This window comes from Rattus norvegicus, chromosome 5 (genome assembly GCF_036323735.1).
Source record: "Rattus norvegicus strain BN/NHsdMcwi chromosome 5, GRCr8, whole genome shotgun sequence".
Classification (NCBI taxonomy): domain Eukaryota; kingdom Metazoa; phylum Chordata; class Mammalia; order Rodentia; family Muridae; genus Rattus; species Rattus norvegicus.
This window is the reverse complement of record NC_086023.1, coordinates 171,654,171-171,676,143: the sequence shown is the minus strand read 5'-3', so window position 1 is coordinate 171,676,143 and position 21,973 is coordinate 171,654,171. Positions and strand designations below refer to the sequence as shown.

At 50.3% G+C, this 21,973-nt stretch overlaps 2 protein-coding genes across 2 annotated transcripts; both read left to right on the top strand.

The window, feature by feature from the left end:
- Positions 1–2,825, top strand: Tmem88b (transmembrane protein 88B). The gene is made up of 2 exons (NM_001109426.1): positions 1–538; positions 1,433–2,825. The coding sequence occupies exons 1-2, from the start codon at positions 287–289 to the stop codon at positions 1,676–1,678; spliced, it is 498 nt and encodes a 165-aa protein (NP_001102896.1). The 5' UTR covers positions 1–286; the 3' UTR covers positions 1,679–2,825.
- An 8,438-nt stretch (positions 2,826–11,263) lies between these two features.
- Vwa1 (von Willebrand factor A domain containing 1) lies at positions 11,264–16,450 on the top strand. The gene is given in 4 exon segments (NM_001013938.1): positions 11,264–11,383; positions 12,532–13,089; positions 14,713–14,991; positions 15,072–16,450. Coding segments are annotated over 4 exon segments (1,248 nt in total). The 5' UTR covers positions 11,264–11,310; the 3' UTR covers positions 15,410–16,450.
- Positions 16,451–21,973: the final 5,523 nt, after the last annotated feature.

Sequence of the window (21,973 nt, the reverse complement as noted above, 5' to 3'; positions counted from 1 at the left end):
ACATAGGAGCTGCCTGCCTTTGCCTGGTAAAGAGGCCCAACAAGGTAGTGGGGGAAACTGTGGTAGAGGAGTAGCTCTGGAGACTGATATTCAGACCTAGACTAAACGGACTAGCTACCTGATGGATAGTAGACTGTCTACTCTCTGATGGCTAGGATCTAGGTGTGAACTGAATCTGGGGAGGGCAAAAGGATCTCTAGCCTGGGCCTAGGGTACTTGGGGGTTAGTCCTGCTGCCTACCACTGTGATCTTGGGGGGAAACACCCTTCAAGGGCAACAGCAGGACATGAGTGATCAGGAAAGGGAGACAGAAGAGGATGAAGGCGTTACCTCAGACACGGCACCCATGCTACCCCGAAGAAGGCCTACCGATTACCACATCTCAGTCCTGGCCACCCAAGGCCTCAGGACCCTGATGCTGTCTGCCCGGGCCCTAGCTGGGTTCCTGCTTCATCTGCTGCTGCCTGGGACAGTCTTCCTGCTGGTATTGCTGCCAGCAGCTGCCGTTGTCTACCTGGGATTCCTGTGCCACTCGAGGGTGAGCAGTATCCATTGGTTAGTCCTTGGGGAATGAGTGTTCTGCGGAGGTTCAAGTCCTTGGGCTTGTAGGTGAATATGCCCCCTTCTAGCCCTGCCCCTTTGTAACCAGAGACATATACATCCTCCTCTTCTGCCAACACCCCTACCAGCTGCAGACAAAGAAAGGCTCTTTGTTACACAGGGAACAGCTGCCTTGCCTCTCCCAGGCCCCTCTTAGCTTTGTACCAGGAGGCACCAGGGCCTGGTCAGTGAGGTTGACGTAGAGATAGGAAAATACATTGTCAGATTCACCTGTCCTCAGTGCCTCTCCACTACACACAGACACAGACACAGACACAGACACAGACACACACACACACACACACACAGAGAGAGAGAGAGAGAGAGAGAGAGAGAGAGAGAGAGAGAGAGAGAGCACCCTTCCCTGAACCCTCTTGACCTTGGCTAGGTTTCCCCATCTATGGCTTGATCTATACATAGATGGCCCCTATATCCCTTTCTGAAGCTTATGGAGAGAAACGAGGCTAGCTGGTGACACTACAGATGAACCTCAATATCAGCTGTCAACACAGGTATGGGTCATGGAAGGAAGCTCATATGGGGACAGGAAAACTGGCTTGGGAGAGCCAGGGAGGTTCTCTGGCCTTTTCTTAAGGAACCCCCTAACACACACCCAAGCACTCAAAAATGCCACCACCAACTCTCTAGGTTCAGTTCTCACATTTCTGACCAGGCTCCACCTCCAGGCCTTCCAGCCCTACCCTTTTCTTTCTGGACTCTGCCCTGAGCTCTAGGCCCAGCTAGGATCTCCAGGCCTCGGGCCCAGGTCCTCCCTTAGCGCTACTCCACTCCGGTGCTTCCCTGTCTGACTGTACGCCTGCACTGCCCACAGGTTCATCCAGCCCCGGGTCCACGTTGCAGAGCGCTGCTCTCAGACCGTGGCTCCGCGGCGCTCATAGTGTTCGGATTCCTCTCTCTGCCGCCGCTTCTGGTGCTCGCCTCCGCCGCCCGCTCCCTCCTGGTCCGGCGACTACACCTTGTACTGCCTACCCCCGCGAGGACCCCCGACCCGCGCCGCCTGCCCAGAGGCAGCGAAGATCTGGCGGACGAGGAGAAACACCTTTGTGCTTGGGTCTGACGCCTCAAAGGTCTCTCCCAGTTCTATTCGCTTGACCCCCATAAAGTGGATGACGGCCGCCTTGGGGCTCTGAGCGCAGTGTTCGAAGTCTCCAGGAGGTGGCAATCGGGTCCCTCAGAAGAGGGAGAAAAGGTGTCCCTGGAAGAAAGGCGTTTGTTCTCCATCCCCTCATGTGGTCCATAGCCAGCTTTGCAGCCATCTATGTGCCCCGCAAACCATGCATAATTCTAGAAGCTCCAGTGTAGCCAGTAACAACCAGACTTAATGGCTCATCTTGTTGGGTCAGTTGAGTCCTCCAAGGTCAGCCATGACCTTGTCCAGGACGAAGATCAGTTGGGTCCATGGTCAAACTATTATCAGATCAGGTTTGAGATAGGATCTGGGATCAGTGATTCAGTGTAAGTGCAGGGTCAGCATGCCGTTGTAGTTAATATATAGTTTATTTTTGTTTTATGTGCATTGATGTCTTTTTGCCTGCATGTGTGTGTCTATGTGAGGGTGTCACAAGCCCTGGAAGTTACAGACAGTTGTGAGTTGCAATGGGGGTTCTGGGAATTGGACCTGGGTCCTCTGGAAGAGCAGCCCATGATTTCTTCAGCTCCTAATACTCAGCTTGCATTCAGGGTCAGGTATCCAGAGCTGTATCCATGAACTAGAGCTCATCCCCTGACCAGGGTTCTTTCTTCTGAGACAAGCAGCAGAGTAAGAGCTCATTTTACAACGTGAGTAAATTTAAGATTTCGAATATCTTAAAATATTCAATATTTTAAATATCTTTGTATTTGGCATGCTACAGTTTTACTAATATTCTCCTACGTATTCATAAATTATCATCCTCCTTCCCCTCCCTGTGTCCTATCTTCTCCTTTTCCTGGGCCTCATATATACTAGAACTAGAATATCTTACTTATTTTTATTTTTGTAGAATATCTTACTTATTTTTATTTTTAGTAGTCCTAGGATAAACTTAGGTGAGCTATATATCTACCACTGAGCTATATATCCTTAGCCATGAATATATTTTTAAAACTTAAATTATTTTTAAAATTTATTATTTTTGAATTTTATTTGTAGACCAGGCTAGCCTTGAACTCAGGGAATCTGCCTGACTCTGCCTCCCAAGTACTAGGATTAAAAGTGTGTGCTATCGGGGTGCTATCTCCGAAAAAAAGAGAAAAAAATGCGTGCTACCATCTTTTCGGAGCTGGGACCGAACCCAGGGCCTTGCGCTTGCTAGGCAAGCGCTCTACCACTGAGCTACATCCCCAACCCAGCCCTGAGCATTTTAACACAGGAATTCGACTGCTTCTACCACTGAGTGAGCCCTCCAGATCCTGTCCCCGAAGCCCTGGTAATATATAATGCCAACCCATTCTGTGGTGATTGGAAGGAGCTGTGCCCTGGTTAGGTTTTTGTGGCAAATTGATAAAAGCCAGAGTCTTTTGAGAAGAGGGAATTTCAGTTGAGAAAATGCCGCTAAATTGGCCTGTGGCCATTTTCTTGATTAGTGAGTGATGTGGAGGGCCAAGATCACCTTGAATGGTGGCACCCTAGGCATGTGGTTCTGGGTTGTATAAGAAAACAGGCTGAGCAAGCCATGAGGAGCAAGCCAGTAAGCAGCATTCTTCTATGGCCTCTGCTTCAGTTCCTGCCTCCAGTTCCTGCCCTGACTTCTTTTAGTGATGAAGTGTGAACTGGGAAATGTAAGATGGAAATAAACCTGTCATGATGTATCACTTATCTTTGGTCTGTCTGTCTGTCTGTCTGTCTGTCTGTCTGTCTGTCTGTCTCTATCTATCTATCTATCTATCTATCTATCTATCTATCTATCTATCTATCTAAAGTCTCTCTGTGTAGTCTTTGCTATCTGTGTAGTCTTTGCTGTGCTGGAACTCACTCTGTAGACCAGACTGGCCTTGAACTCACAGAGAACTACCTGCCTCTGCCTACTGAAAGCTGGGATCAAAGGCATGTGCCACCGCTTAATTGGTCATGGTTTTTTTTTAAACTTTATTATTTTATGTATATGAGTGCATTGTTGGTCTCTTCAGACACACCAGAAGAGGGCATCAGACCCCATTATGGATGGCTGTGAGCCACCATGTCGTTGCTGGGAATTGAACTCAGGACCTCTGGAAGAACAGCCAGTGCTTTTAACCACTGAGCCATCTCTCCTGCCCTATGATGTTTTATCACAGCAATAGAAACCTAAGACAGGCACTAACTTTAGTAGTTTTGGCCAGAGACCAACAACAACAACAACAAAACCACGAAAAAAACAAACAAACAAAACACCAAAAAACACAGTCAGCTTAGCCCCCTTTAAGGTTCTAGTTTCATGGCCCTCAATACAGAGTACTCACCCTTTCCCCTCTCCACATCCCAGCATGTCTCTCTGTCCTGTGTTCAGAAAACTGTTTCCTATCTGTTCCTTTCAATGTACTGGTTGGTTCCTTACTGTTTGTGTTATTACTTTTTTGTTTTTTGTTTTTTCTTTTTTTTCCAGAGCTAGGGACCGAACCCATGGCCTTGCACTTGCTAGGCAAGCGCTCTACCACTGAGCTAAATCCCCAATCCCTTCTTTGTTTTTTCAAGATGAGGTTTCTCTGTATAGCCCTGGCTGTTCTAAAACTCACTCTGTGGATTAGGCTGACCTTGAACTCAGATATCTGCCAGCCTCTGCCTCCTGAGTGCTCTAACTAAGGAGTGCACCACCACTTTCCAGCTTGTTATTAGATGTGTGTGTGTGTGTGTGTGTGTGTGTGTGTGTGTGTGTGTGTGTGTGTGTATGGGTGTGCATATGCCACAATGTGTATATGTGAGAGTCAGAGGACAACTTTTAGGAGTTGTGGGTCCCAGGGATGGAACTTAGGTTGTCAAGATTGGCAGCAAGTGCCTCTCCGGTCCCTTGGTTTCAGTTTTTGTAATGTTTAATTGTTGGGGGCCGGGGGGAAGTTTGAGACATATTTTCTTGTAAGCCCCGCAATATATTAAAAATATGATCATTATACTTTACCTGGAATCTAGTTGTAACAGACTTGTTCTTTACTTTAACTTTTTTTTTTTCTTTTTTCTTTTTTTCGGAGCTGGGGGCCGAACCCAGGGCCTTGTGCTCTCTAGGCAAGCACTCTTCCGCTGAGCTAAATCCCCAACCCCACTTTAACTTTTATTAATCTAACCAGACTGCCCTAGAACTCATGATCCTTCTGCCTCAAGCCTCTCACGTACTGGAATCATAGGCATATGCCACCATGCCCAGACCTAACTTTCTTTAAGGATCTAGCACACTGTTTTGCCAGTGTGGCTCAGCCAGGGTCAAAGCTCAGCCTGTATCAGGATTGAGTTAATTTTGTAGCCTCAAGCATAGCCCAGTGTGTGGCTGAGTCAGGTCTATTGGGTGCCTCTTTCGTCTTGGGGTTTTCCGTCCTTCATCTATGTCCAGCTTTGATTGCTTTCCTGATCAGACAGAAAGACGGAGCCAGCTGGTCGCCGCCAAGCTACCCAGGAGTGCTTCCTCCGGAATGAGGCCGCCTTCCTTCTGCTGGAAGCTGGTCTGGCCAACCCCAGAGGTTGAAGAAGACTCTCCTGGGAAGCTCTTGGCTGAGGATTGGATCTGCCTGGCCTCACAGTCATCAAAACAACAGCTGGGCCTAGTGGGGGTTGGGGAGGTGACTGTAGAGATCAACTCCAAAGTTTAAGTGGCTGCTGGCTGGGTGAAGAACTCTGTCATAGCAGCTGCCTCGGACATGCCATTTCCGAAAGGTGTTTCCTAGCTTCCCAAGCCTTGGGTGTCCTCCAGGTGGCCCTGGAGATGTCCAGGAGAGGGCAGTGGAATGACCTACTTTAGCCCAGTCTTCCAGATTTTCTTTCTTTCTTTCTTTCTTTCTTTCTTTCTTTCTTTCTTTCTTTTTTCCTTCCCTTCCCCTTCTTCTTCTTCTTCTTCTTCTTCTTCTTCTTCTTCTTCTTCTTCTTCTTCTTCTTCTTCTTCTTCTTCTTCTTCTTCTTCTTCTTCTTCTCCTTCTTCTTCTTCTTCTCCTTCTTCTCCTCCTCCTCCTCCTCCTTCTCCTCCTCCTCCTCCTCCTCCTTCTCCTCCTCTTCCTCCTCCTCCTCTTCCTCTTCTCTCTCTCTCTCTCTCTTTCTTCTGGGCATCTTTTCAAAGGAACACTGTGTGCAGAGCATGGTGGTTTATATCTGTAATCTCAGCACAGGGGAAATTGAGGCAGGAGAATTGCTATGAGTTTGAGGCCAGCCTGGGCTACAAAATAAGACTGTCACAAAACCAAACACTACTGTGCTACTGTGGAAGGAGCTGGGTATAGCAGGGTACAGCTTGGTGTCTATGTGGGTTAGACACGACCTTGGTTCTATTCACAGCACCGAGTACACATGAAAGGAGTACTGTGGAGGTTGTGGGAAGTCTGTGGAGGGGGCCTAGGGTCTGTATTTAGGACAGAGATGTACCAACTGGTAGAGCAGAGCCTGAGTACTGAGGAGACAAGCTAACTCACCGTACAGCCAGGTTTGGGGTCACTGTCCTCCCTTTGTCCCTCTTCAGAGATCCAAAAGGAGCCTTTCATTTCCACCACCACTGGACAGATCCAAAAAGGGGGGTTTGGGACTGAAGAGGTGAGTGGGGCTGGGTCTTCCATTACAGTGATCCCTTCCCATCCCTGAGGCAGTCACTGGCCTGCATAGCCTACTATCTCCTGCCTTGGCAGTCCTGTGTCTGGACCCTATACGTGTCTGTCTCCTAACTCTTGTCTAGCATGAGCTCATGAGAGAAACATTGCCCTTTAGAACTAGAAATCCTCGTGTCTAGACTCTAGCCTGAGAGTTCAGACCACCCTAACTCTTCTAAGCCTCTGTCTTCTACTCCTCACCAGCTCCTCAGGGCTGCAGATCTAAGCTTCCAGGAGGGCCAGACAAGCTCTCCACTCAGGGTATACAGGCTTCTTTCCCAGTAACTCAGGGCCTGCCTTATAAGAAGGAACCTGACTGGTGTAGGCATGTATGTAAAGCTGAGAACTGTCTGTACTCCTCCTAGGCTTTGAGTCAGAGCCTCATCATAGGTGAAGAGACTGGCTCAGTGAGATTCCCACTTTACCTAAACCATTCATTCACAAAGTATTTACAGACAAGTCCACGGACAGCACCTGCCAGGAGAGACCTTAGGTTGAAACAACCTCATCCATCCAGCTTCAAGTCTGGGCTTAAGCTCCATCCTTGCCTCTTTCCCCGGCATGTGGTTTGGAACTCTGGCAGAAGCAGTAACTGAGCCAGGGGTGGGATGGTGGTGGTGGCGGTGTGTAGGTAGAGTGGGGTGGTGGGGGTGGGTTGGGTTGGGGTGCTGAGTAGGAAGAACTGGTGCTGTCCCTGAAAGCAGAGGCTACTCCTCCTGAATCTCTCAGGTCCCCACTGCTAGAACACTTCCTTTTGAGACTACCTGGGCCTTCCTCAGAGACGGGCCAGGGAACTCAGATCTCAGATCACCTCTTACGGAACCATTCCAGCCAGGACCTAAAGCTGGGGGTCCCGTGTCAGGATGGAGTATTACTGTTCAGCTAGTGGTACATGTGGGGCTTGTAGTCTATCTCTGATGGCTGCTTTCCTAGAAGCATGGAGTCAACCGTCTTTGCCTCACCTCAACCTCTTCCAGGACTCTCCTAGTACTCAGAATCCCTGTGGTCTGAAGGCTACGGAGCCTGGCTTGCTGCCTCTGTCCCAGCCCAAGCATCCGGCTATACACGTGCACTTTTACCCATATCCCTTTGGCTCTTGGCATTTGCTGTTGTATCTGCTTGTGAAGTTTTCCTTCTCAGAACTCCTACCACAGGGGGACCTGAACTTACACAGGTCTTACACAGTTAAACCTTTTTTTAGGGAAATTAGGAACAATGTGGCAGATTAGCCTGGTCTACAGAGTGAGTTCTAGGATGTCCAGGGCTACACAGAGAAACCCTGTCTTGAAAACTCACCACCACCACCACCATAAAAAAAAAAAAAAAAAAAAAAAAAAAAAAAAAAAAAAAAGATTTGCTTTAGCTCAAGATCTCACAGTGTTTCAGTTCAATGAGCTGGGGAAGGTGTGGTAACCCCAACTCAGACCGTAGCAATGGAATGTTCTCAAAGACCTGTCCCCAGGGTTATTTCTGCCAGTTAGGCACAACCCCCTACATGTTCACAGATGCCTACGGTTTCATGGCCGCTAGCTAGCTAGGGAGTGAGTGTTGAAAGCAGGAGACTGGGGGATCATGTTAGATCCAAATCATAACACCCAGCATGTTTGCTAGCATAGAGCTTTCTTGCTCAGTCCTTATCTGGTAGTACTGTGAGGACAGGCCTTGGCCCAGTGCCTGTTCCTCTGTGCAGAGATAGAGGCGACCAACTTGGTAAATAAAGGGAAGGCTTGCATTTATCCCATGCCCAGGTTGCCCACCACACCATTTTTGTCCTCCTCGCCCCTCTTGCTGAAAGGAAAGTAGGTTTGGGTCAGATCTGGACCCTGAGGATGAAAAAGGACCCTAGATCTCCAGACCCAATTCTCAGGCTCTGGTGCCTGCCTCAGCAAAGCTGGTCTAAGAAGAAAGCGTAACAGACAGCAGGAGGGAGCCAAGAGCCCTGCTGCTCTGGGCCGCTGCTCCCTCACTGCCGTGAGATGGGGTTATAGACCTCCAGAAGCTACCTCCAACACTTCCTGCTTTTGTGTTCTGGTATGTGCTTGCGTTTTCATGTGGGACACGAACAACGGGGCAAGCCGGATGGACGGACGGACGGACGGACGGTGGTGGCGTTTGCCTTTAATCTTAGCAGAGACAGGAGGGTCTCTGTGAGTTTGGGGTCAGCCTAGTCTATAGAGTGAATTCCGGGACAGCCAGAGCTACACAGAGAAACCCTGTCTCAGAGAGAGAGAGAGAGAGAGACAGAGAGAGAGAGAGAGAGACAGAGAGAGAGAGAGAGACAGAGACAGAGAGAGACAGAGACAGAGAGAGACAGAGAGACAGAGAGAAACAATGACATTTGAGGGGTGCTCAGATCAGGCTGGTCTGTGGGAGATTGCTTTGTGTGTAATTGGTGTAGGAGGACCAGCACACTATGGACTTTTCCGTTGCCTCAGCGAGCGGCCCTGAGTTGTATAAGAAAGCTAGCTAAGCGTGAGTCAATGACCAAGCCAGCAGCCTTCCTCTGTGAAAAACAACCAAACCAGCATGACAAACAGCAGCTCACAGTTAGGGTGGAGGGGCAGCTCTGTCCTCATCTGAGGTCAAGGGTCAGGTCAGAGGCCTCAGGAGCTGCCCTTTTCCCTGGGGTTGAACATGACCACAGCCATCTGTGGACAAAAGGCCCTTCTCTGCAGAAGCCTGACTGTGGGAGGGAAGGAACATTCCCTTGGTCCTTGGTTGGAAGCAAGCAGACTTGCTAAGAGCAGTGTCTCTGGGTTTCAGGAAACCCCCACCACCTACCTGCAGACAGACAGGGCGGGCCAGCTCTTCAAGGAAGTGAGGCACAGGGCCTCCCTGTCCTGAGCTAAAGCTATGGGGGCGGGATAGATTTAGCATCAAGGGCAGTCTTTTCTTGGGTTCCTAGATTGACAGAAACAAGCAGGGGCAGTCCCTGGAGGCTAAGGACTGAGGGATCAAGGTCGCCCTGCCCGGGCACAGCTTTGCCTGTGACCACATTTCTGCCCTTTCCCTTCCCATGAACCTGTCTTCCAAGGCTTCTGGGCTATTGTGTGTGTGCTTCCTTTGGTGTCTGCCTCAAGCCCAGACCTGACCCTGACCAGTGCACCCCTGGCAAGTCCCATACCCTCTATGATGTCTGTGTGTCTTCTGAGGGTGGGGAGAGCGTTACAACACAAAAGGATAATATTTTTCTGGTGGCTGAGCAGGGGGTGTGGATGATGGGAAGGGTGTCCCAAGGAATTTGGCAGCAGAAGCAACTTGGCCTGAGCCCAAGTCAGGCAGGTAGCCCAGCTTGGATAGCGCTTTGTGGAGACTGGGTCTCTTGTGCCCTCTCCATCTGATGGTGAGGCCAAAGGAAGGAGAGAGCCACTTCCCTGAGTCACGGCCAAGAAGACCTGATCATTTTTTCCAGAAGGGTTGGAAACGGGGCAGGCTGAGGTATGACGGTAGGCTTGAGGGCTATGAGCCTCTCCTTCCTCTAAGACCCAGCTCCCTGGCACGGCAAGCCTGAAATAAAATGAATCTTCCGGATACCCCATGTCCTCCGCTTGTTCACACTGTATCTGGAGCTGGAGGTTGTTGGTGGCCCCTGGGTGGCACAGTCTTTGGGGGACTCACCCACACTGTTCTCATCCTCAAGACTCAAGCAGACACATCAAGAACTTTCTGGTCCATTCAGAGGCCTGAGGTCTGTGGAGGGAAGCCAACACCCAGTGCCAAGATTCCCGGCAAGGGGGTGGGGGACGGCAGCGGGACATAGCTTTTACTTGTTCCTGCAGTAAGCGTCTCAGGCTTGGCGTGTTGCTTCCTTTTTTAGGCAAAGCCAAGCTCAGGCATAGTCCTCAAGGCCCCACAGTGTCTCACCTGCCAGAAATGGAGGAAGTAAAACCATTGAGTCCCATCCGTCCTCCCTGCCGAGCATCCTCTTGCTGAGAGTGGGAAGGGAGGAGACATCCTGCCAGACAACACCCCCTCCCAATGTGTGCCTCCACCCCAAATACTATTACAGGAATTATTTACAGGAAAGCCCTCCTGAGAGCTCAGTGTTCTGTGGACAACACTTGTAGACAGATTCCTTTGGTCTGGACTTGGCTCTGACTGCAGGATCCAGCTTTAGGTCACCAGTGGGTCTCTGGTCCTGCTGGGGTCTGACCTGGGTGTAACCCTGGGCCCGGTTTGGATAGTGCATAAGACAGCAATAGGTCACCATGGTCACACTGGATAGGTTCTGACTCCCTGACTTCCCCTTCTGTCTTTTCCTCCAAGAATTCAATTGAGAGTTCTGGCAAGGTGGGGGCTTTTCATTCTGTAAAAAAAAAGCTTCTCGGGGCTGGGGATTTAGCTCAGTGGTAGAGCGCTTACCTAGGAAGCGCAAGGCCCTGGGTTCGGTCCCCAGCTCCGAAAAAAAGAACCAAAAAAAAAAAAAAAAAAAAAAAAAAAAAAGCTTCTCATATGCTTCTGTCTCCTCTGAAGGCAGCGTCCTTACAGCCAAGCTGGGTCCTTGTTTGAGGGAAGGTTGCTTCTTTGTACAGCCCTACTTCTAAGTTTCTTTTGTCTTGTAAGGCTCTCTTGTCTTCATGAGCTTTGCAGATCAGGAACTGCGGGGGATGGGGGGGGTTAAAGGGTAGGGGGAGAGGAGAGAGGTGGAGAATATGGACAACACATTATCTCAGCCTGCAAAAGAGAGATGGGAATGTTTGTCAGCGCATGCCCACACCTAAGCGCCTTTGTGGCTGCTGCGTGTCACCGCAAGTCTGGGACCGCTATGGCATGCATCACCGTGCAGCCGGTGCAGATTGGCCTTTGCGCGCGCGACTGAGTGCACGCGCCTCCAAAGCAGGGCGTGGCCGCGAGTAGGTGTGGTTTCTCAGAGGTGGGTGGGGCCTGACTCACGGTAGGAGGGCAAGTTAGCTGCCAGCTGTGGTCGGTCAGGAGCCCGCCACTCCAGGCGCGATGCTGTTCTGGACTGTGCTCAGCATGGCTTTGAGTCTGCGGTTGGCACTGGCGCAGAGCGGCATAGAGCGCGGTAAGTGTGGTGGAAGCCGGATTCCAGTTCCTCACAGCCCATCGGCTGCTGCTCAAGCGGGTCATGAACTGTCCAGGTGCAGCCCGGGGACGAGTGGGTGGGAAGGTCCGGGTAGCGGGTGGGGCACACACCAGCACCTCAGCCACCTGCGGTGGACACTCCCCGGCATTCTTGGTGACTCAACTGAGCTAGAGCTGGACTTGGAGCGCTGAGGCCACGGTCTCCCTCGTCCCGTCCTGCCCCGCCCCACCCCGCCCCGCCCCTCAGGCCTGGATTATGGAGAAAGATGTTTAAGAGGCCTCCCTGACTCAGTTTCCTTACCTCTGAAAGGTCCCTCAGTAGAAAGGAGGTAAGAATATTGGAATGGCCCAACCAGGAGGGGGAAGCCCCAAAGCCAGGACTAGATTCAGGCACCTTGAGAGCTGCTGCCTATTTGAGACTTAGTGATGGAAGGTCTCATCAATACCTCAGCTGGCTGGGCAGGAAGAAAAGGGGATAAAAGGGGAGGCTCACTAGACAATGGTTGGGTCCTCAGGCTGCTGCGGGTGGGTATATCCAGCTTTCTTCGTACAGATGAAGCAGGGGATAGGGGCCAGAGGAGGGGAGGGGTGATGTCATTTGTAACTGGCTGTCTGGTGGACATAAAGGGCTGACTGTTCAGTGTGTGGTCTTTCCCGTCTCTTCACTTATGCTCTCCCATCCTCTCCTGTTGTCCCGTGGTCTCAGAGCCTTTGCTTCACCTGGAAGCTGAGTTTCCTAGCTTAACCTCATCCTGGAGGTGCCCTTCTGAAAATCAAGTGTAAGGGGAGCAGTGAGTGTGACTCCGGCCCCTCCTGGAGGCTATATACAGAAAGCTAGACCTGCATGCAGTGTCTATTGAGGACGGGGGTCAGCATTTCCCTACAGAAGGAACACGAGGACAGCCCAGGATGCCCTGGGCACATGAGCATTGCACAGTTGGGAACCAGAGGAGAGTGTGGGCCTTTTGTTGGCTTATAGCCCCATTCTGAGGATTCTCTACCAGTATCTTTGGGCAAAGGCAAACATGTGCTTAAAGAAAGTTCAGGCCTTTGTGGGGAGGGTTTCTGCCCTGGGCATGGGGTTCTTGGCAGGGCTACCTGGACTGAACTCCTTGTCTTTCCCTCTAGGTCCCACAGCATCAGCCCCCCAGGGGGACCTGTTGTTCCTGCTGGACAGCTCAGCCAGTGTGTCACACTATGAGTTCTCAAGAGTTCGAGAGTTTGTGGGGCAGCTGGTGGCTACGATGCCTTTCGGACCCGGGGCTCTGCGTGCTAGTCTGGTGCACGTGGGCAGCCGGCCTCACACGGAGTTTACTTTTGATCAGTACAGTTCAGGCCAGGCCATACAGGATGCTGTACGTGTTGCGCCCCAACGTATGGGTGACACCAACACGGGCCTGGCACTGGCTTATGCCAAAGAACAATTATTTGCTGAGGAAGCAGGTGCCCGGCTAGGGGTTCCCAAGGTACTGGTGTGGGTGACAGATGGGGCCTCCAGTGACTCTGTGGGCCCCCCTATGCAGGAGCTCAAGGACCTGGGTGTCACCATCTTCATTGTCAGCACTGGCCGAGGCAACCTGTTGGAGCTGTTGGCAGCTGCCTCAGCTCCGGCTGAGAAGCACCTACACTTTGTGGATGTGGATGACCTTCCTATCATTGCCCGGGAGCTTCGGGGTGCCATTATTGGTAGGTGAAGAGGCAGAGCCTGGGAATCCCTAGGTGACAGCTTGCTGCGGGTGGAGGAGCTGGGTTGAGACCAGGGAGAACCCACGGGCCTGGTGCCTTTGAGTATGAGTGGGGAGGTGGCTCACATATTCTCTGCATACTGTCAAGAGACATACTCCCACTGGGTGCTTGCGTGTACCCTAACGCCTGGGCCATGGAGAGACTGTGGCAGGTCTGAATAACCACTTCAAGAGGGGACTCCCAGGCATGGGAACTCCCAGGCCAAGGAACCGAGGGTTACTTTGGGTGGGGTGTGTGTGGGGGGGCTAAATACCGAGGATAAAGGAGGTCTAGTGCTCCGTCAGGGGTCTCTGCCTATGGTATCATGTGCCTCTGTGTATATCCAGGCCCACCATTCCTGGAGAAATGACCAAATAGTTCAAGGATTGTCTCCTATCCTAGGGAGCCACAGGCAGAGAGGGTTTGAGATGGTTTTCACCCAGGACTATTGTGGGGTCTGCTGGGGAACCCAAAACAAGGAAGATCCACTGTAGGACCTAAGCACCTTCTTTCTTCTGGACCTCTGGTAGCCAGTTCCCCAAGGAGGAGGAAGGGGCTGGAGACTAAGGGCCTGGTATTTGGCTCGGCCTGTGGAGGGCACAGAAGAATGCTATCACTCCAGGGCAACATTCTTACCAACTCTCTTACTGCAGGTTAATCATCTACACTAAAGAGGAAGGTGTAGGTCTATGGGTTGGAAAGGGGTGAAAGGTCTACCTCGAGAGATCTCCTAAGGACATCTCCTGGTAGACCCTGGGCCAAGAGGCCCAGATGAACCTGGAGGGGGCAGAAGGAGAAAAGGGTATCATCGGAGATAAATATTAGGGTGGGGACATCTGTCACTAAGGTCAGAATGTGACTGGGAGGTTGGGCAGGAAAGTGAGTGCCCAGCTGACCAACCTTAGCACCCAGCATCAGCAAGAAAGTCAAGATCTCGATGGCCTCCTCAGACTCACCTGCATGTTGGTCAGATGGCTGGCTGATCATGTGTTGGTTGTCACTGCCTTCATTCTGGAGTCCCCCTCCCACTCTCAGAGAGGAAGGTCTCACACTCTGCTCACTCTTAGGTCCAGTTGCTTCTGGGTTGTCACGTTCCTACTACCCCAGTAGTCTCCCATCTCCTGGCTGCAGCTTCTGGTCTATTTCTCTCCTCCACGACTGTTCAGAACATGTCTATCTCACTAAAAATTTTGTGCTGGCCACACGGTCTTGGAGGACTGGACCTCTGTTCTTAGATAATATTGTGAGCGTTGCCACCTTTGAGGGACCTTGATCCAGGTTGTTTGTCTGGGTGAGCAGCAGCCACTATATCTTATAGGTCTGTGTTTGGTGTGAAGTGGGTAGGAAAGTCTATGATGGGGCTTAGAGTTGGGGGACTCTGTCCTTCCACCACCCCAGTTTCGTAGTCATTAGCATCTACTGGTAGTGAATACTTACCTTGCTCCTGCCTCTTCTTGGCAGAAGGCCTCATCTATTTTATTGAGTCTCCAACTTTTGGGTCCTCTCCAGATGAGTGAGAGCCCTATTTGGTGACACAGAGAAGGTCACTTTTGTTCCCTGACCCCAGCACTACACCATCCTTAGATGCGATGCAGCCACATCAGCTTCATGCCTCGGAGATTCTGTCCAATGGCTTCCGCCTGTCCTGGCCGCCCCTGCTGACAGCGGACTCTGGTTACTACGTGCTGGAGTTGGTGCCCAGTGGCAAACTGGCAGCCACAAGACGCCAACAGCTGCCCGGGAATGCTACCAGCTGGACCTGGACCGACCTCAACCCAGACACAGATTACGAAGTATCGCTGTTGCCGGAGTCCAATGTGCGCCTCCTGAGGCCCCAGCACTTGCGAGTACGCACACTGCAAGGTGAGGCAGGGGTACCTCATGGGAAGGCAGGGTGGCATGAGAAGGACACTCCTCCTCTCAACCATCCTCTTCCTTTGCAGAGGAGGCAGGGCCAGAACGCATCGTCATCTCGCATACTAGGCCGCGCAGCCTCCGTGTAAGTTGGGCCCCCGCACTTGGCCCGGACTCCACTCTCGGCTACCTTGTACAGCTCGGACCTCTGCAGGGCGGATCCCTAGAACACGTGGAGGTGCCAGCTGGCCAGAACAGCACTACCATCCAGGGCCTGACGCCCTGCACCACTTACCTGGTGACTGTGACTGCTGCCTTCCGCTCGGGCCGCCAGAGGGCGCTGTCGGCTAAGGCCTGTACGGCATCTGGCGAGCGGATCCGTGTCCCGCAGGCCATGCGGCCGGAGGCCGGACTGCGGGAGCCCTGACCTTCCTGCCTCGTCCACCCGAGGGGCCCTCTTCCCTAATCCAGTGAGAGAGGCACCGCTGCTCGTGGTTTTTCTTGTGGATGGAGTGGGGTGGGGAGATGGGGGTGCTGGTCCTACCTTTGACCTGCGTAACTCCTCCGGTCGTTTCCCCACTGGTCATCACCGCCCTTGCCTGACTCCCGGGAAACCTGTAGCAACCCTGGTAGCCTCACGCGCAATGACAATCCTCTCCGGTTGCCAGTGGAGTTGAGCACACGGTGGTCCTTGGGCAACATTTGGTGAGGGGATGGACAGTGTTTGAGGTCAGGTTGAGACCCAGGAGAAGCATTCAGGAGAGGAGGCCACAGAGTTTTCTACCTGTGCCAAAGACTGGGCCCTCTGGTGGCAAGGACTACACATGGCTTGGAGGAAATGTCCAGGACCCTTCAAGTCCTGCCTGTGCCTAGAAAGTGGGTAGGAGAAAGGGAGGAGAGAGTAGTGTAGGCAAGGTTCCCAAAGACTTCCTTAGGGCAAGGAAAGGTAGGGAGAGATACCGGGAGGCTGATGATGTTGCCAACTAGTTTTCATCAAGATTTTCTGCCAGCCTGGAGGCCAGGATCTGTCAGGGTCACTGACTCTGCCTTCCTGCCCAGGACCTGCACTGGGCCCCGCTATCAGTGCGGGGGGGGGGGTGCAGAGTCTTCACAGGAATGGGGGATGAGACCTTGGCATGTAGTACATTGGGGATAGGAGAGCCCTGCCGTGACAGACTTACAGGGAGTCTCCTGCTTTAGTGTAGGGAGCAAGGTGACATGCAGGTGGGCTACCTCCTGTCATCACTACTGCCCTGGGGCATCTGACAGATACCTAAGGGTAGTCAGGAACAGGCTTCCTCTCCAGTCCCTATGTACGCAGAGCCCCTCCTCCCCAGAACCTCTTGCCCTAACCTAAGCTTACTCCATCTCTCTTCCCCACTAATGACCCAGACTCTAACAATAATACAGTAAGCCAGACGTAAACTGTGCCTGCAGTCTCATTAAAATGCTTTATTTTTCGTCAAAACTCTCCCCGACTGTGTACATGTGTGGGCAGCATGAAAGGTTGGTGTACAGGGTTTGTTATGTCTGGGGCAGGAGGGGAGCCGGGTCTGCAGCATCTGATCACTCAGCCTTCTGCCCCTCCATGTTCCCTGCCACCTGTGTTCCAAGACCTCACGTCTGTAGCCGGGGATCCGATGTTTGCAGTAGGTGGAGTGGCTGCTGCTACACTCAGAGGGCGGGAGGCTTTCTAGGGGTGTCCCCACCACAGCCTGCACACTACTCAGCCCTCTGCATACATGCTCCCCTTACACTACTTTGGCTACTAGTGAGATCCAGGAGAGGTGGGGTAGACTTTGCATATGAGTGGGGCAGAGGTGGCTTTCCTGAGATCTTGCCTACTACCGTTTGTTTCCCAGGAACCCTAGGGAGCATTGTAGGGCTCATCCTGGACATCCAGAGGAGCTCTGGCCATGTATTGGATGTGTTGTGCATTTGTGGGAGGTGACTGTTTTTGTGATGATGGCTTCAGATACAAGGCCCTAGACTGCTTATGGGGCAGAATCCACTGGGGTATGTGTGCTCAGGAGGGGTAGCCTCTCTCTCCATGCTTTCTTGTCAGGGCAGGAAGCCTATGTGTGCACTTACAGGTTTCATGTCCACACCCTTACCTATTGATCAGTAGTTGGCTATGGAACTCAGAGATTTCCTGTGACCTCAATTACCAGTCCAGAGTCTGAGGCTATCCGTATGCAGGACAGATTTACGTTTGGCATGCTGGCCCCACATTCCACTGAAATACAAAGTTCCTCCAAGCAATTGGCGTCTCCCATTCTGTCTGTTCAGATGACTGTAGGTCAAGGTCTACTGGCCGCTGGAGAGAGCCACACGGAGTCTCTGGGCCTGCTTTACAGAACACCGAGCAGGTGGCAGGAAGAGTACCAGAGGGTCGTTATTAGTTTTTATGGTAGCTTCTGTTAATAGCTAAAACTCATGAGAATCTGAGAACTACTGTCCTGAGAAAGCAGAATGGGCAGAAGAAACATAACTGATGGCCAGAGTTCACTCCACACGAATCCTTGGTACAAGCCCATCTTGACCTAACACCAGCACCATCTATTTTCAGGTGGTGGAGGTCAAAGCCTACACTCCCATCAAGATAACACAGAATGCTTCTATTACAGTCCTCATCTCAGAGGAGCTGCCCTCACCACATGGTCCTAGCACATCATAAATTTCTAAAGTTAGTATACATTTCTTTCTTTCTTTTTTTTTTTTTGTGGTGGGGGTGGGGTTGGGAAGGTCGGGTTTGAGACAGGGTTTCTCTGTGTAGCCCTGGCTGTCCTGGAACTTACTTGGTAGACCAGGTTGATCTTGAACTCAGAGATCCACCTGCCTTGGCCTCTCGAGGAGGACTATGATCAAAGCCATGCGCCACCACTTCCCAGCAATCTCTGAATTTAGTATACATTTTGGATTAGCGTAGGAAGTCTACAGGAAACAGGGTTTAAACTTCATTTGCCAGACATGTGTGACAAGCATCTTTATCTGCGGAGCCAGACATCTTGCTAGCTCCAGGAAGCAATATAGTGGGATGGGATTTCCTGAGTTGTTGGTCGCACAAATGCCTCTGCCCCTGTGCTTCCTCTGGCGCCAGCTCTATTCTCTCAGTGTCTAGGGTGATGAGCAGTGGCAGATGCCATCCAAAACTTAGCATACATGCCAAGAATGGCCACTCCATTTCTCAATATGTGCCAAAAGTGCCATAAAGGGTTGGCTATTCTGTGGTTGCTCCTGGTTGAGATCCATGCAAAATGTGAAGCATTCAGGAAGCTGGTGGGGTGGGACAGAGACTATCCAAGATACTATGAGGCAACCGCAAGGGAGGCTGCTGCAAGTGCTGGCGCCCACATCCTTGTGACCGTGCAGAGGGTTCACACTGCAGAGGGTAGTAGTGATGAAGGTCTCTGCTCTCTAGCTTTTGATGTTCTTGGGATGAAGCTGTTTATGAGAAGCCAGACGGTGGGGCAGTCTGGAATCTAGGCCCCCAGGAAGTGAGACGTTCGAGTGGCTGGGCAGTCAAGGACTACTCAGTATAGTTACTGCCACCTTGGAACTGGGCAGTCTATAGTAATAGTAATAAAGGCTGTTAAACCCGTAGAATTGTAGCCCTGAAGATAGCCTTCTGCTGGGGGAGATAGGACAAGACAGGAACCCTGAACCTCAAATGCAACAGCTGTGTCTTTCCTGCTGTTTTGTTTGTTTGTTTGTTTGTTTCTGGGATGAATGAAGTGATCTTTCATTGTGTGGGAAAAAAAAAAGTTCTGTCTGGGCAGTGGTAGTGCAGGCCTTTAATCCCAGCACTTAGGAGGCAGAGGCAGGTAGATCTCTGACTTTGGGGCCAGCCTGGTCTACAGAGCAAGTTCCAGGACAGCAGGGGCTATATAGAGAAACCCTGACTCAAAACAAAGGGAGGGGAGCTAGAGAGATGGCTCAGTGGTTAAGGGCACTGGCTGCTCTTCCAGAAGACCTGGGTTCAATTCGAAGCACCCACATGGTAGTTCACAGTTGTGTCTAATTCCAGTTCCAGGGGACCCAAGAAACACACAGGCAGGCAAAACATCAATGCACACAACACAAAAACAAATCATCTAAAAGAGAGAATGTTTCATTAACAACAAAAACCCACAGGGGGAAAGGGTTCTTTGGCAGGGCAAATACTAAAATTCGAATGATACGGAAAAGATTAGCATGATACACAAATTCGTGTGATTAGCATTCTGTATTTTTAAAATAAATGAGAATGAAGGGGCCAGAGAGATGGCTTGGAGCCGGTTAATATCAAAGTATGGTTCTGAGCACCCACACTGGGTAGCTCACAATGACCTGTCACTCCAGCTCCAGTGAAATCCAAAGTCTTTGCCCTCTTTGGGCACCTGCATTCATCTGTACTTACCTGCATAAAGATATATACACACATATGCATACTTAGGAAGAAAACAAATCTGGGGCTGGAGAGATGGCTCAGTGGTTAAGAGCACTGACTGGTTTTCCAGAGGACCTGAGTTCAAATCCCAGCAACCACAGGTCGGCTCACAACCATCTGTAAAAGAACCCAATGGAATATTCTGTTGTGTCTAAAAAAACAGCAGACAGCTACAGTGTACTCATAATAAATAAATCTAAAATTTTTTAAAAAATATTTATTTACTATTTATAAGTGCACTGTAGTTGTCTTCAGACACACTAGAAGAGGGCATCAGATCTCATTACAGATGGTTGTGAAACACCACGAAGTTGCTGGGATTTGAACTCAGGACCTGTGGAAGAGTAGTCAGTGTTTTTTTTTTTTTTCTTTTTTTTTTTTTCTTTTTTTTTTGGAGCTGGGGACCGAACTCAGGGCCTTGCACTTGCTAGGCAAGCGCTCTACCACTGAGCTAAATCCCCAACCCCAGTAGTCAGTGTTCTTAACCACTGAGCCATCTCTCCAGCCTAAAAAATTCTTTAAGAAAAGAAAGAAAGAAAAAAAAAAGCCAATCAATGTCATATCTTCCCTAGGAGGACAGTGTGGTGAGAGAGGTGACCAGACGAACACCAAATGGTTTTAGGTGGGAGCAGGACCCAGGTGAGACAGGGTGTTGTGGGAGGTGTGAGGTCTCTTGGCAGAAATAGGGCAAAAACAATCACCAACTTCCTAGCATAAATGCCAGTTAGCTCATTGCAATTAGATATAGTCTTGCAACCAGAGAGCTCTTTAAAGAAGGAGCCATCAACTGTAGAATCTCTTGTATACCGTGTGGAAGCATCACCTGTCAATAAAAACCTGAGGGCCTTTTAGCTAAGGCAGGAAATAGGTGCTGGGAGGTCAGGGAGGGAAAGAGGAACTCTGGGATAGAGTGCAGGAAGAGATTCACCCCAAACTCTGAACAGACAGACACATCAAACTCAGGAGAGGTAACCAGCCACGTGACACACAGAGAATACAATAATGTTTTAAACTAGTCAGGGAATGAGTCAAAGCTTATGTCCTAGACATTTATTCATAAATAATTGTCTCAGAGATATTCTACATGCTATATCAGACTGTAAGGTATAGAGTCAGCTGCTCAGAGGGAGGGGCTATAACTCTGCCTTCTTAATGGTAATCAATCAACCTCCCTGCTATGTGACACAGGGTCTTGCCAATCAACCCAGACTTGTCTCACTTTCTTTTCTCCTTCTCTTTCTTTTCTTCTTCTCTCCAATGCAAAGTCTTGCTATATTGCTTAGGATAACCTAACTCCTGGGCTCAAGTGGTCCTCCCACCGGCATCAGCCTAATGCTTCAATATCATGTTTAATTTTAACTGTGTGTGTGTGTGTGTGTGTGTGTGTGTGTGTGTGTGTGTGTGTTCATGTCCTGTATGGGGTTATACATGTACCTGTGAGTTGAGAGGCTTCAATTCCTTGTAGCTGGAGTTATAGACAGCCAGGACAAGCCTGATTTTGTTTCTGGGAATTAAACTCAAGTCCCCTAGAAGAGCAGTACATACTCTTTTAGACACAGAGCCATTCTCCAGCCCCACACTTTTTTTTTTTTAAGATTTATTCATTTATTATATATAAGTACACTGTAGCTGTCTTCAGATACACCAGAAGAGGGCATCAGATCACATTACAGATGGTTGTGAGCCACCATGTGGTTGCTGGGAATTGAACTCAGGACCTCTGGAAGAGCAGTCGGTGCTCTTAACCGCTGAGCCATCTCTCCAGCACCCAGCCCCACACTTTTTAAAGAGTTTCAGAAAGGTTATGAGCTTACCAAATGCAGCAAAAATCTGAAAGGTGTGTGGCTTTAAAAGCTCTGATCTAGGGCTGGAGAGATGGCTCAGTGGTTAAGAGCACCGTCTGCTCTTCCAGAGGTCCTGAGTTCAATTCCCAGCAACCACATGGTGGCTCACAACCATCTGTAAAGAGATCTGATGCCTTTGTCTGGTGTATCTGAAGACAGTTACAGTGGACTTATATATAATAAATGAATAAAGCTTTTTAAAAAAAAAAAAAAAAAAAGCTCTGATCTACCTTCCTTACCCATCTAAGCTCAAAGGCAACTACCATGAGAGATGTGGTCCATTAAAAACAAACAAACAGACAAAAAACCTTTATGGCTACTGAGTGCTGTCTGGCTATTGCTAGGAAATTCATTTGGTTTTGTTGGGGAATAGGGATCACAGGTAGAATAATCTTAGGATTTAAATTTAAGACAAACAGAGGCCTACATCTTTAATCCTGGGATGTAGTGGATTTCTGAGTTCCAGGACAGTCTGATCTGCAGCTTAAATTCCAGGAGAGACAGAGCTCAAAGAAACCTTGTGGAAGACAGTGACGGAAACAGGGCTAGGCTTGCTTATAGAGCCAGTTATATAACGCACTTGTGGGTCTCATGTCTTCGATGATCTTTGTTTTGATGAGAGAGGCCCAGCTATGAACTTCTCTTGGCATTCCTCTTGGTCCCTCCTACAATGGCCGAGGCTGTGTCTCTGTTAGGTTGTCACCACTGCTGATTTGTT

Bases quoted from the DNA above. Each gene is read 5' to 3' on its own strand.
- Tmem88b (NM_001109426.1), top strand. From the start codon at position 287: ATGAGTGATCAGGAAAGGGAGACAGAAGAGGATGAAGGCGTTACCTCA. The intron at 539-1,432 runs GTGAGCAGTATC...CACTGCCCACAG, and splicing joins GATTCCTGTGCCACTCGAGG to GTTCATCCAGCCCCGGGTCC.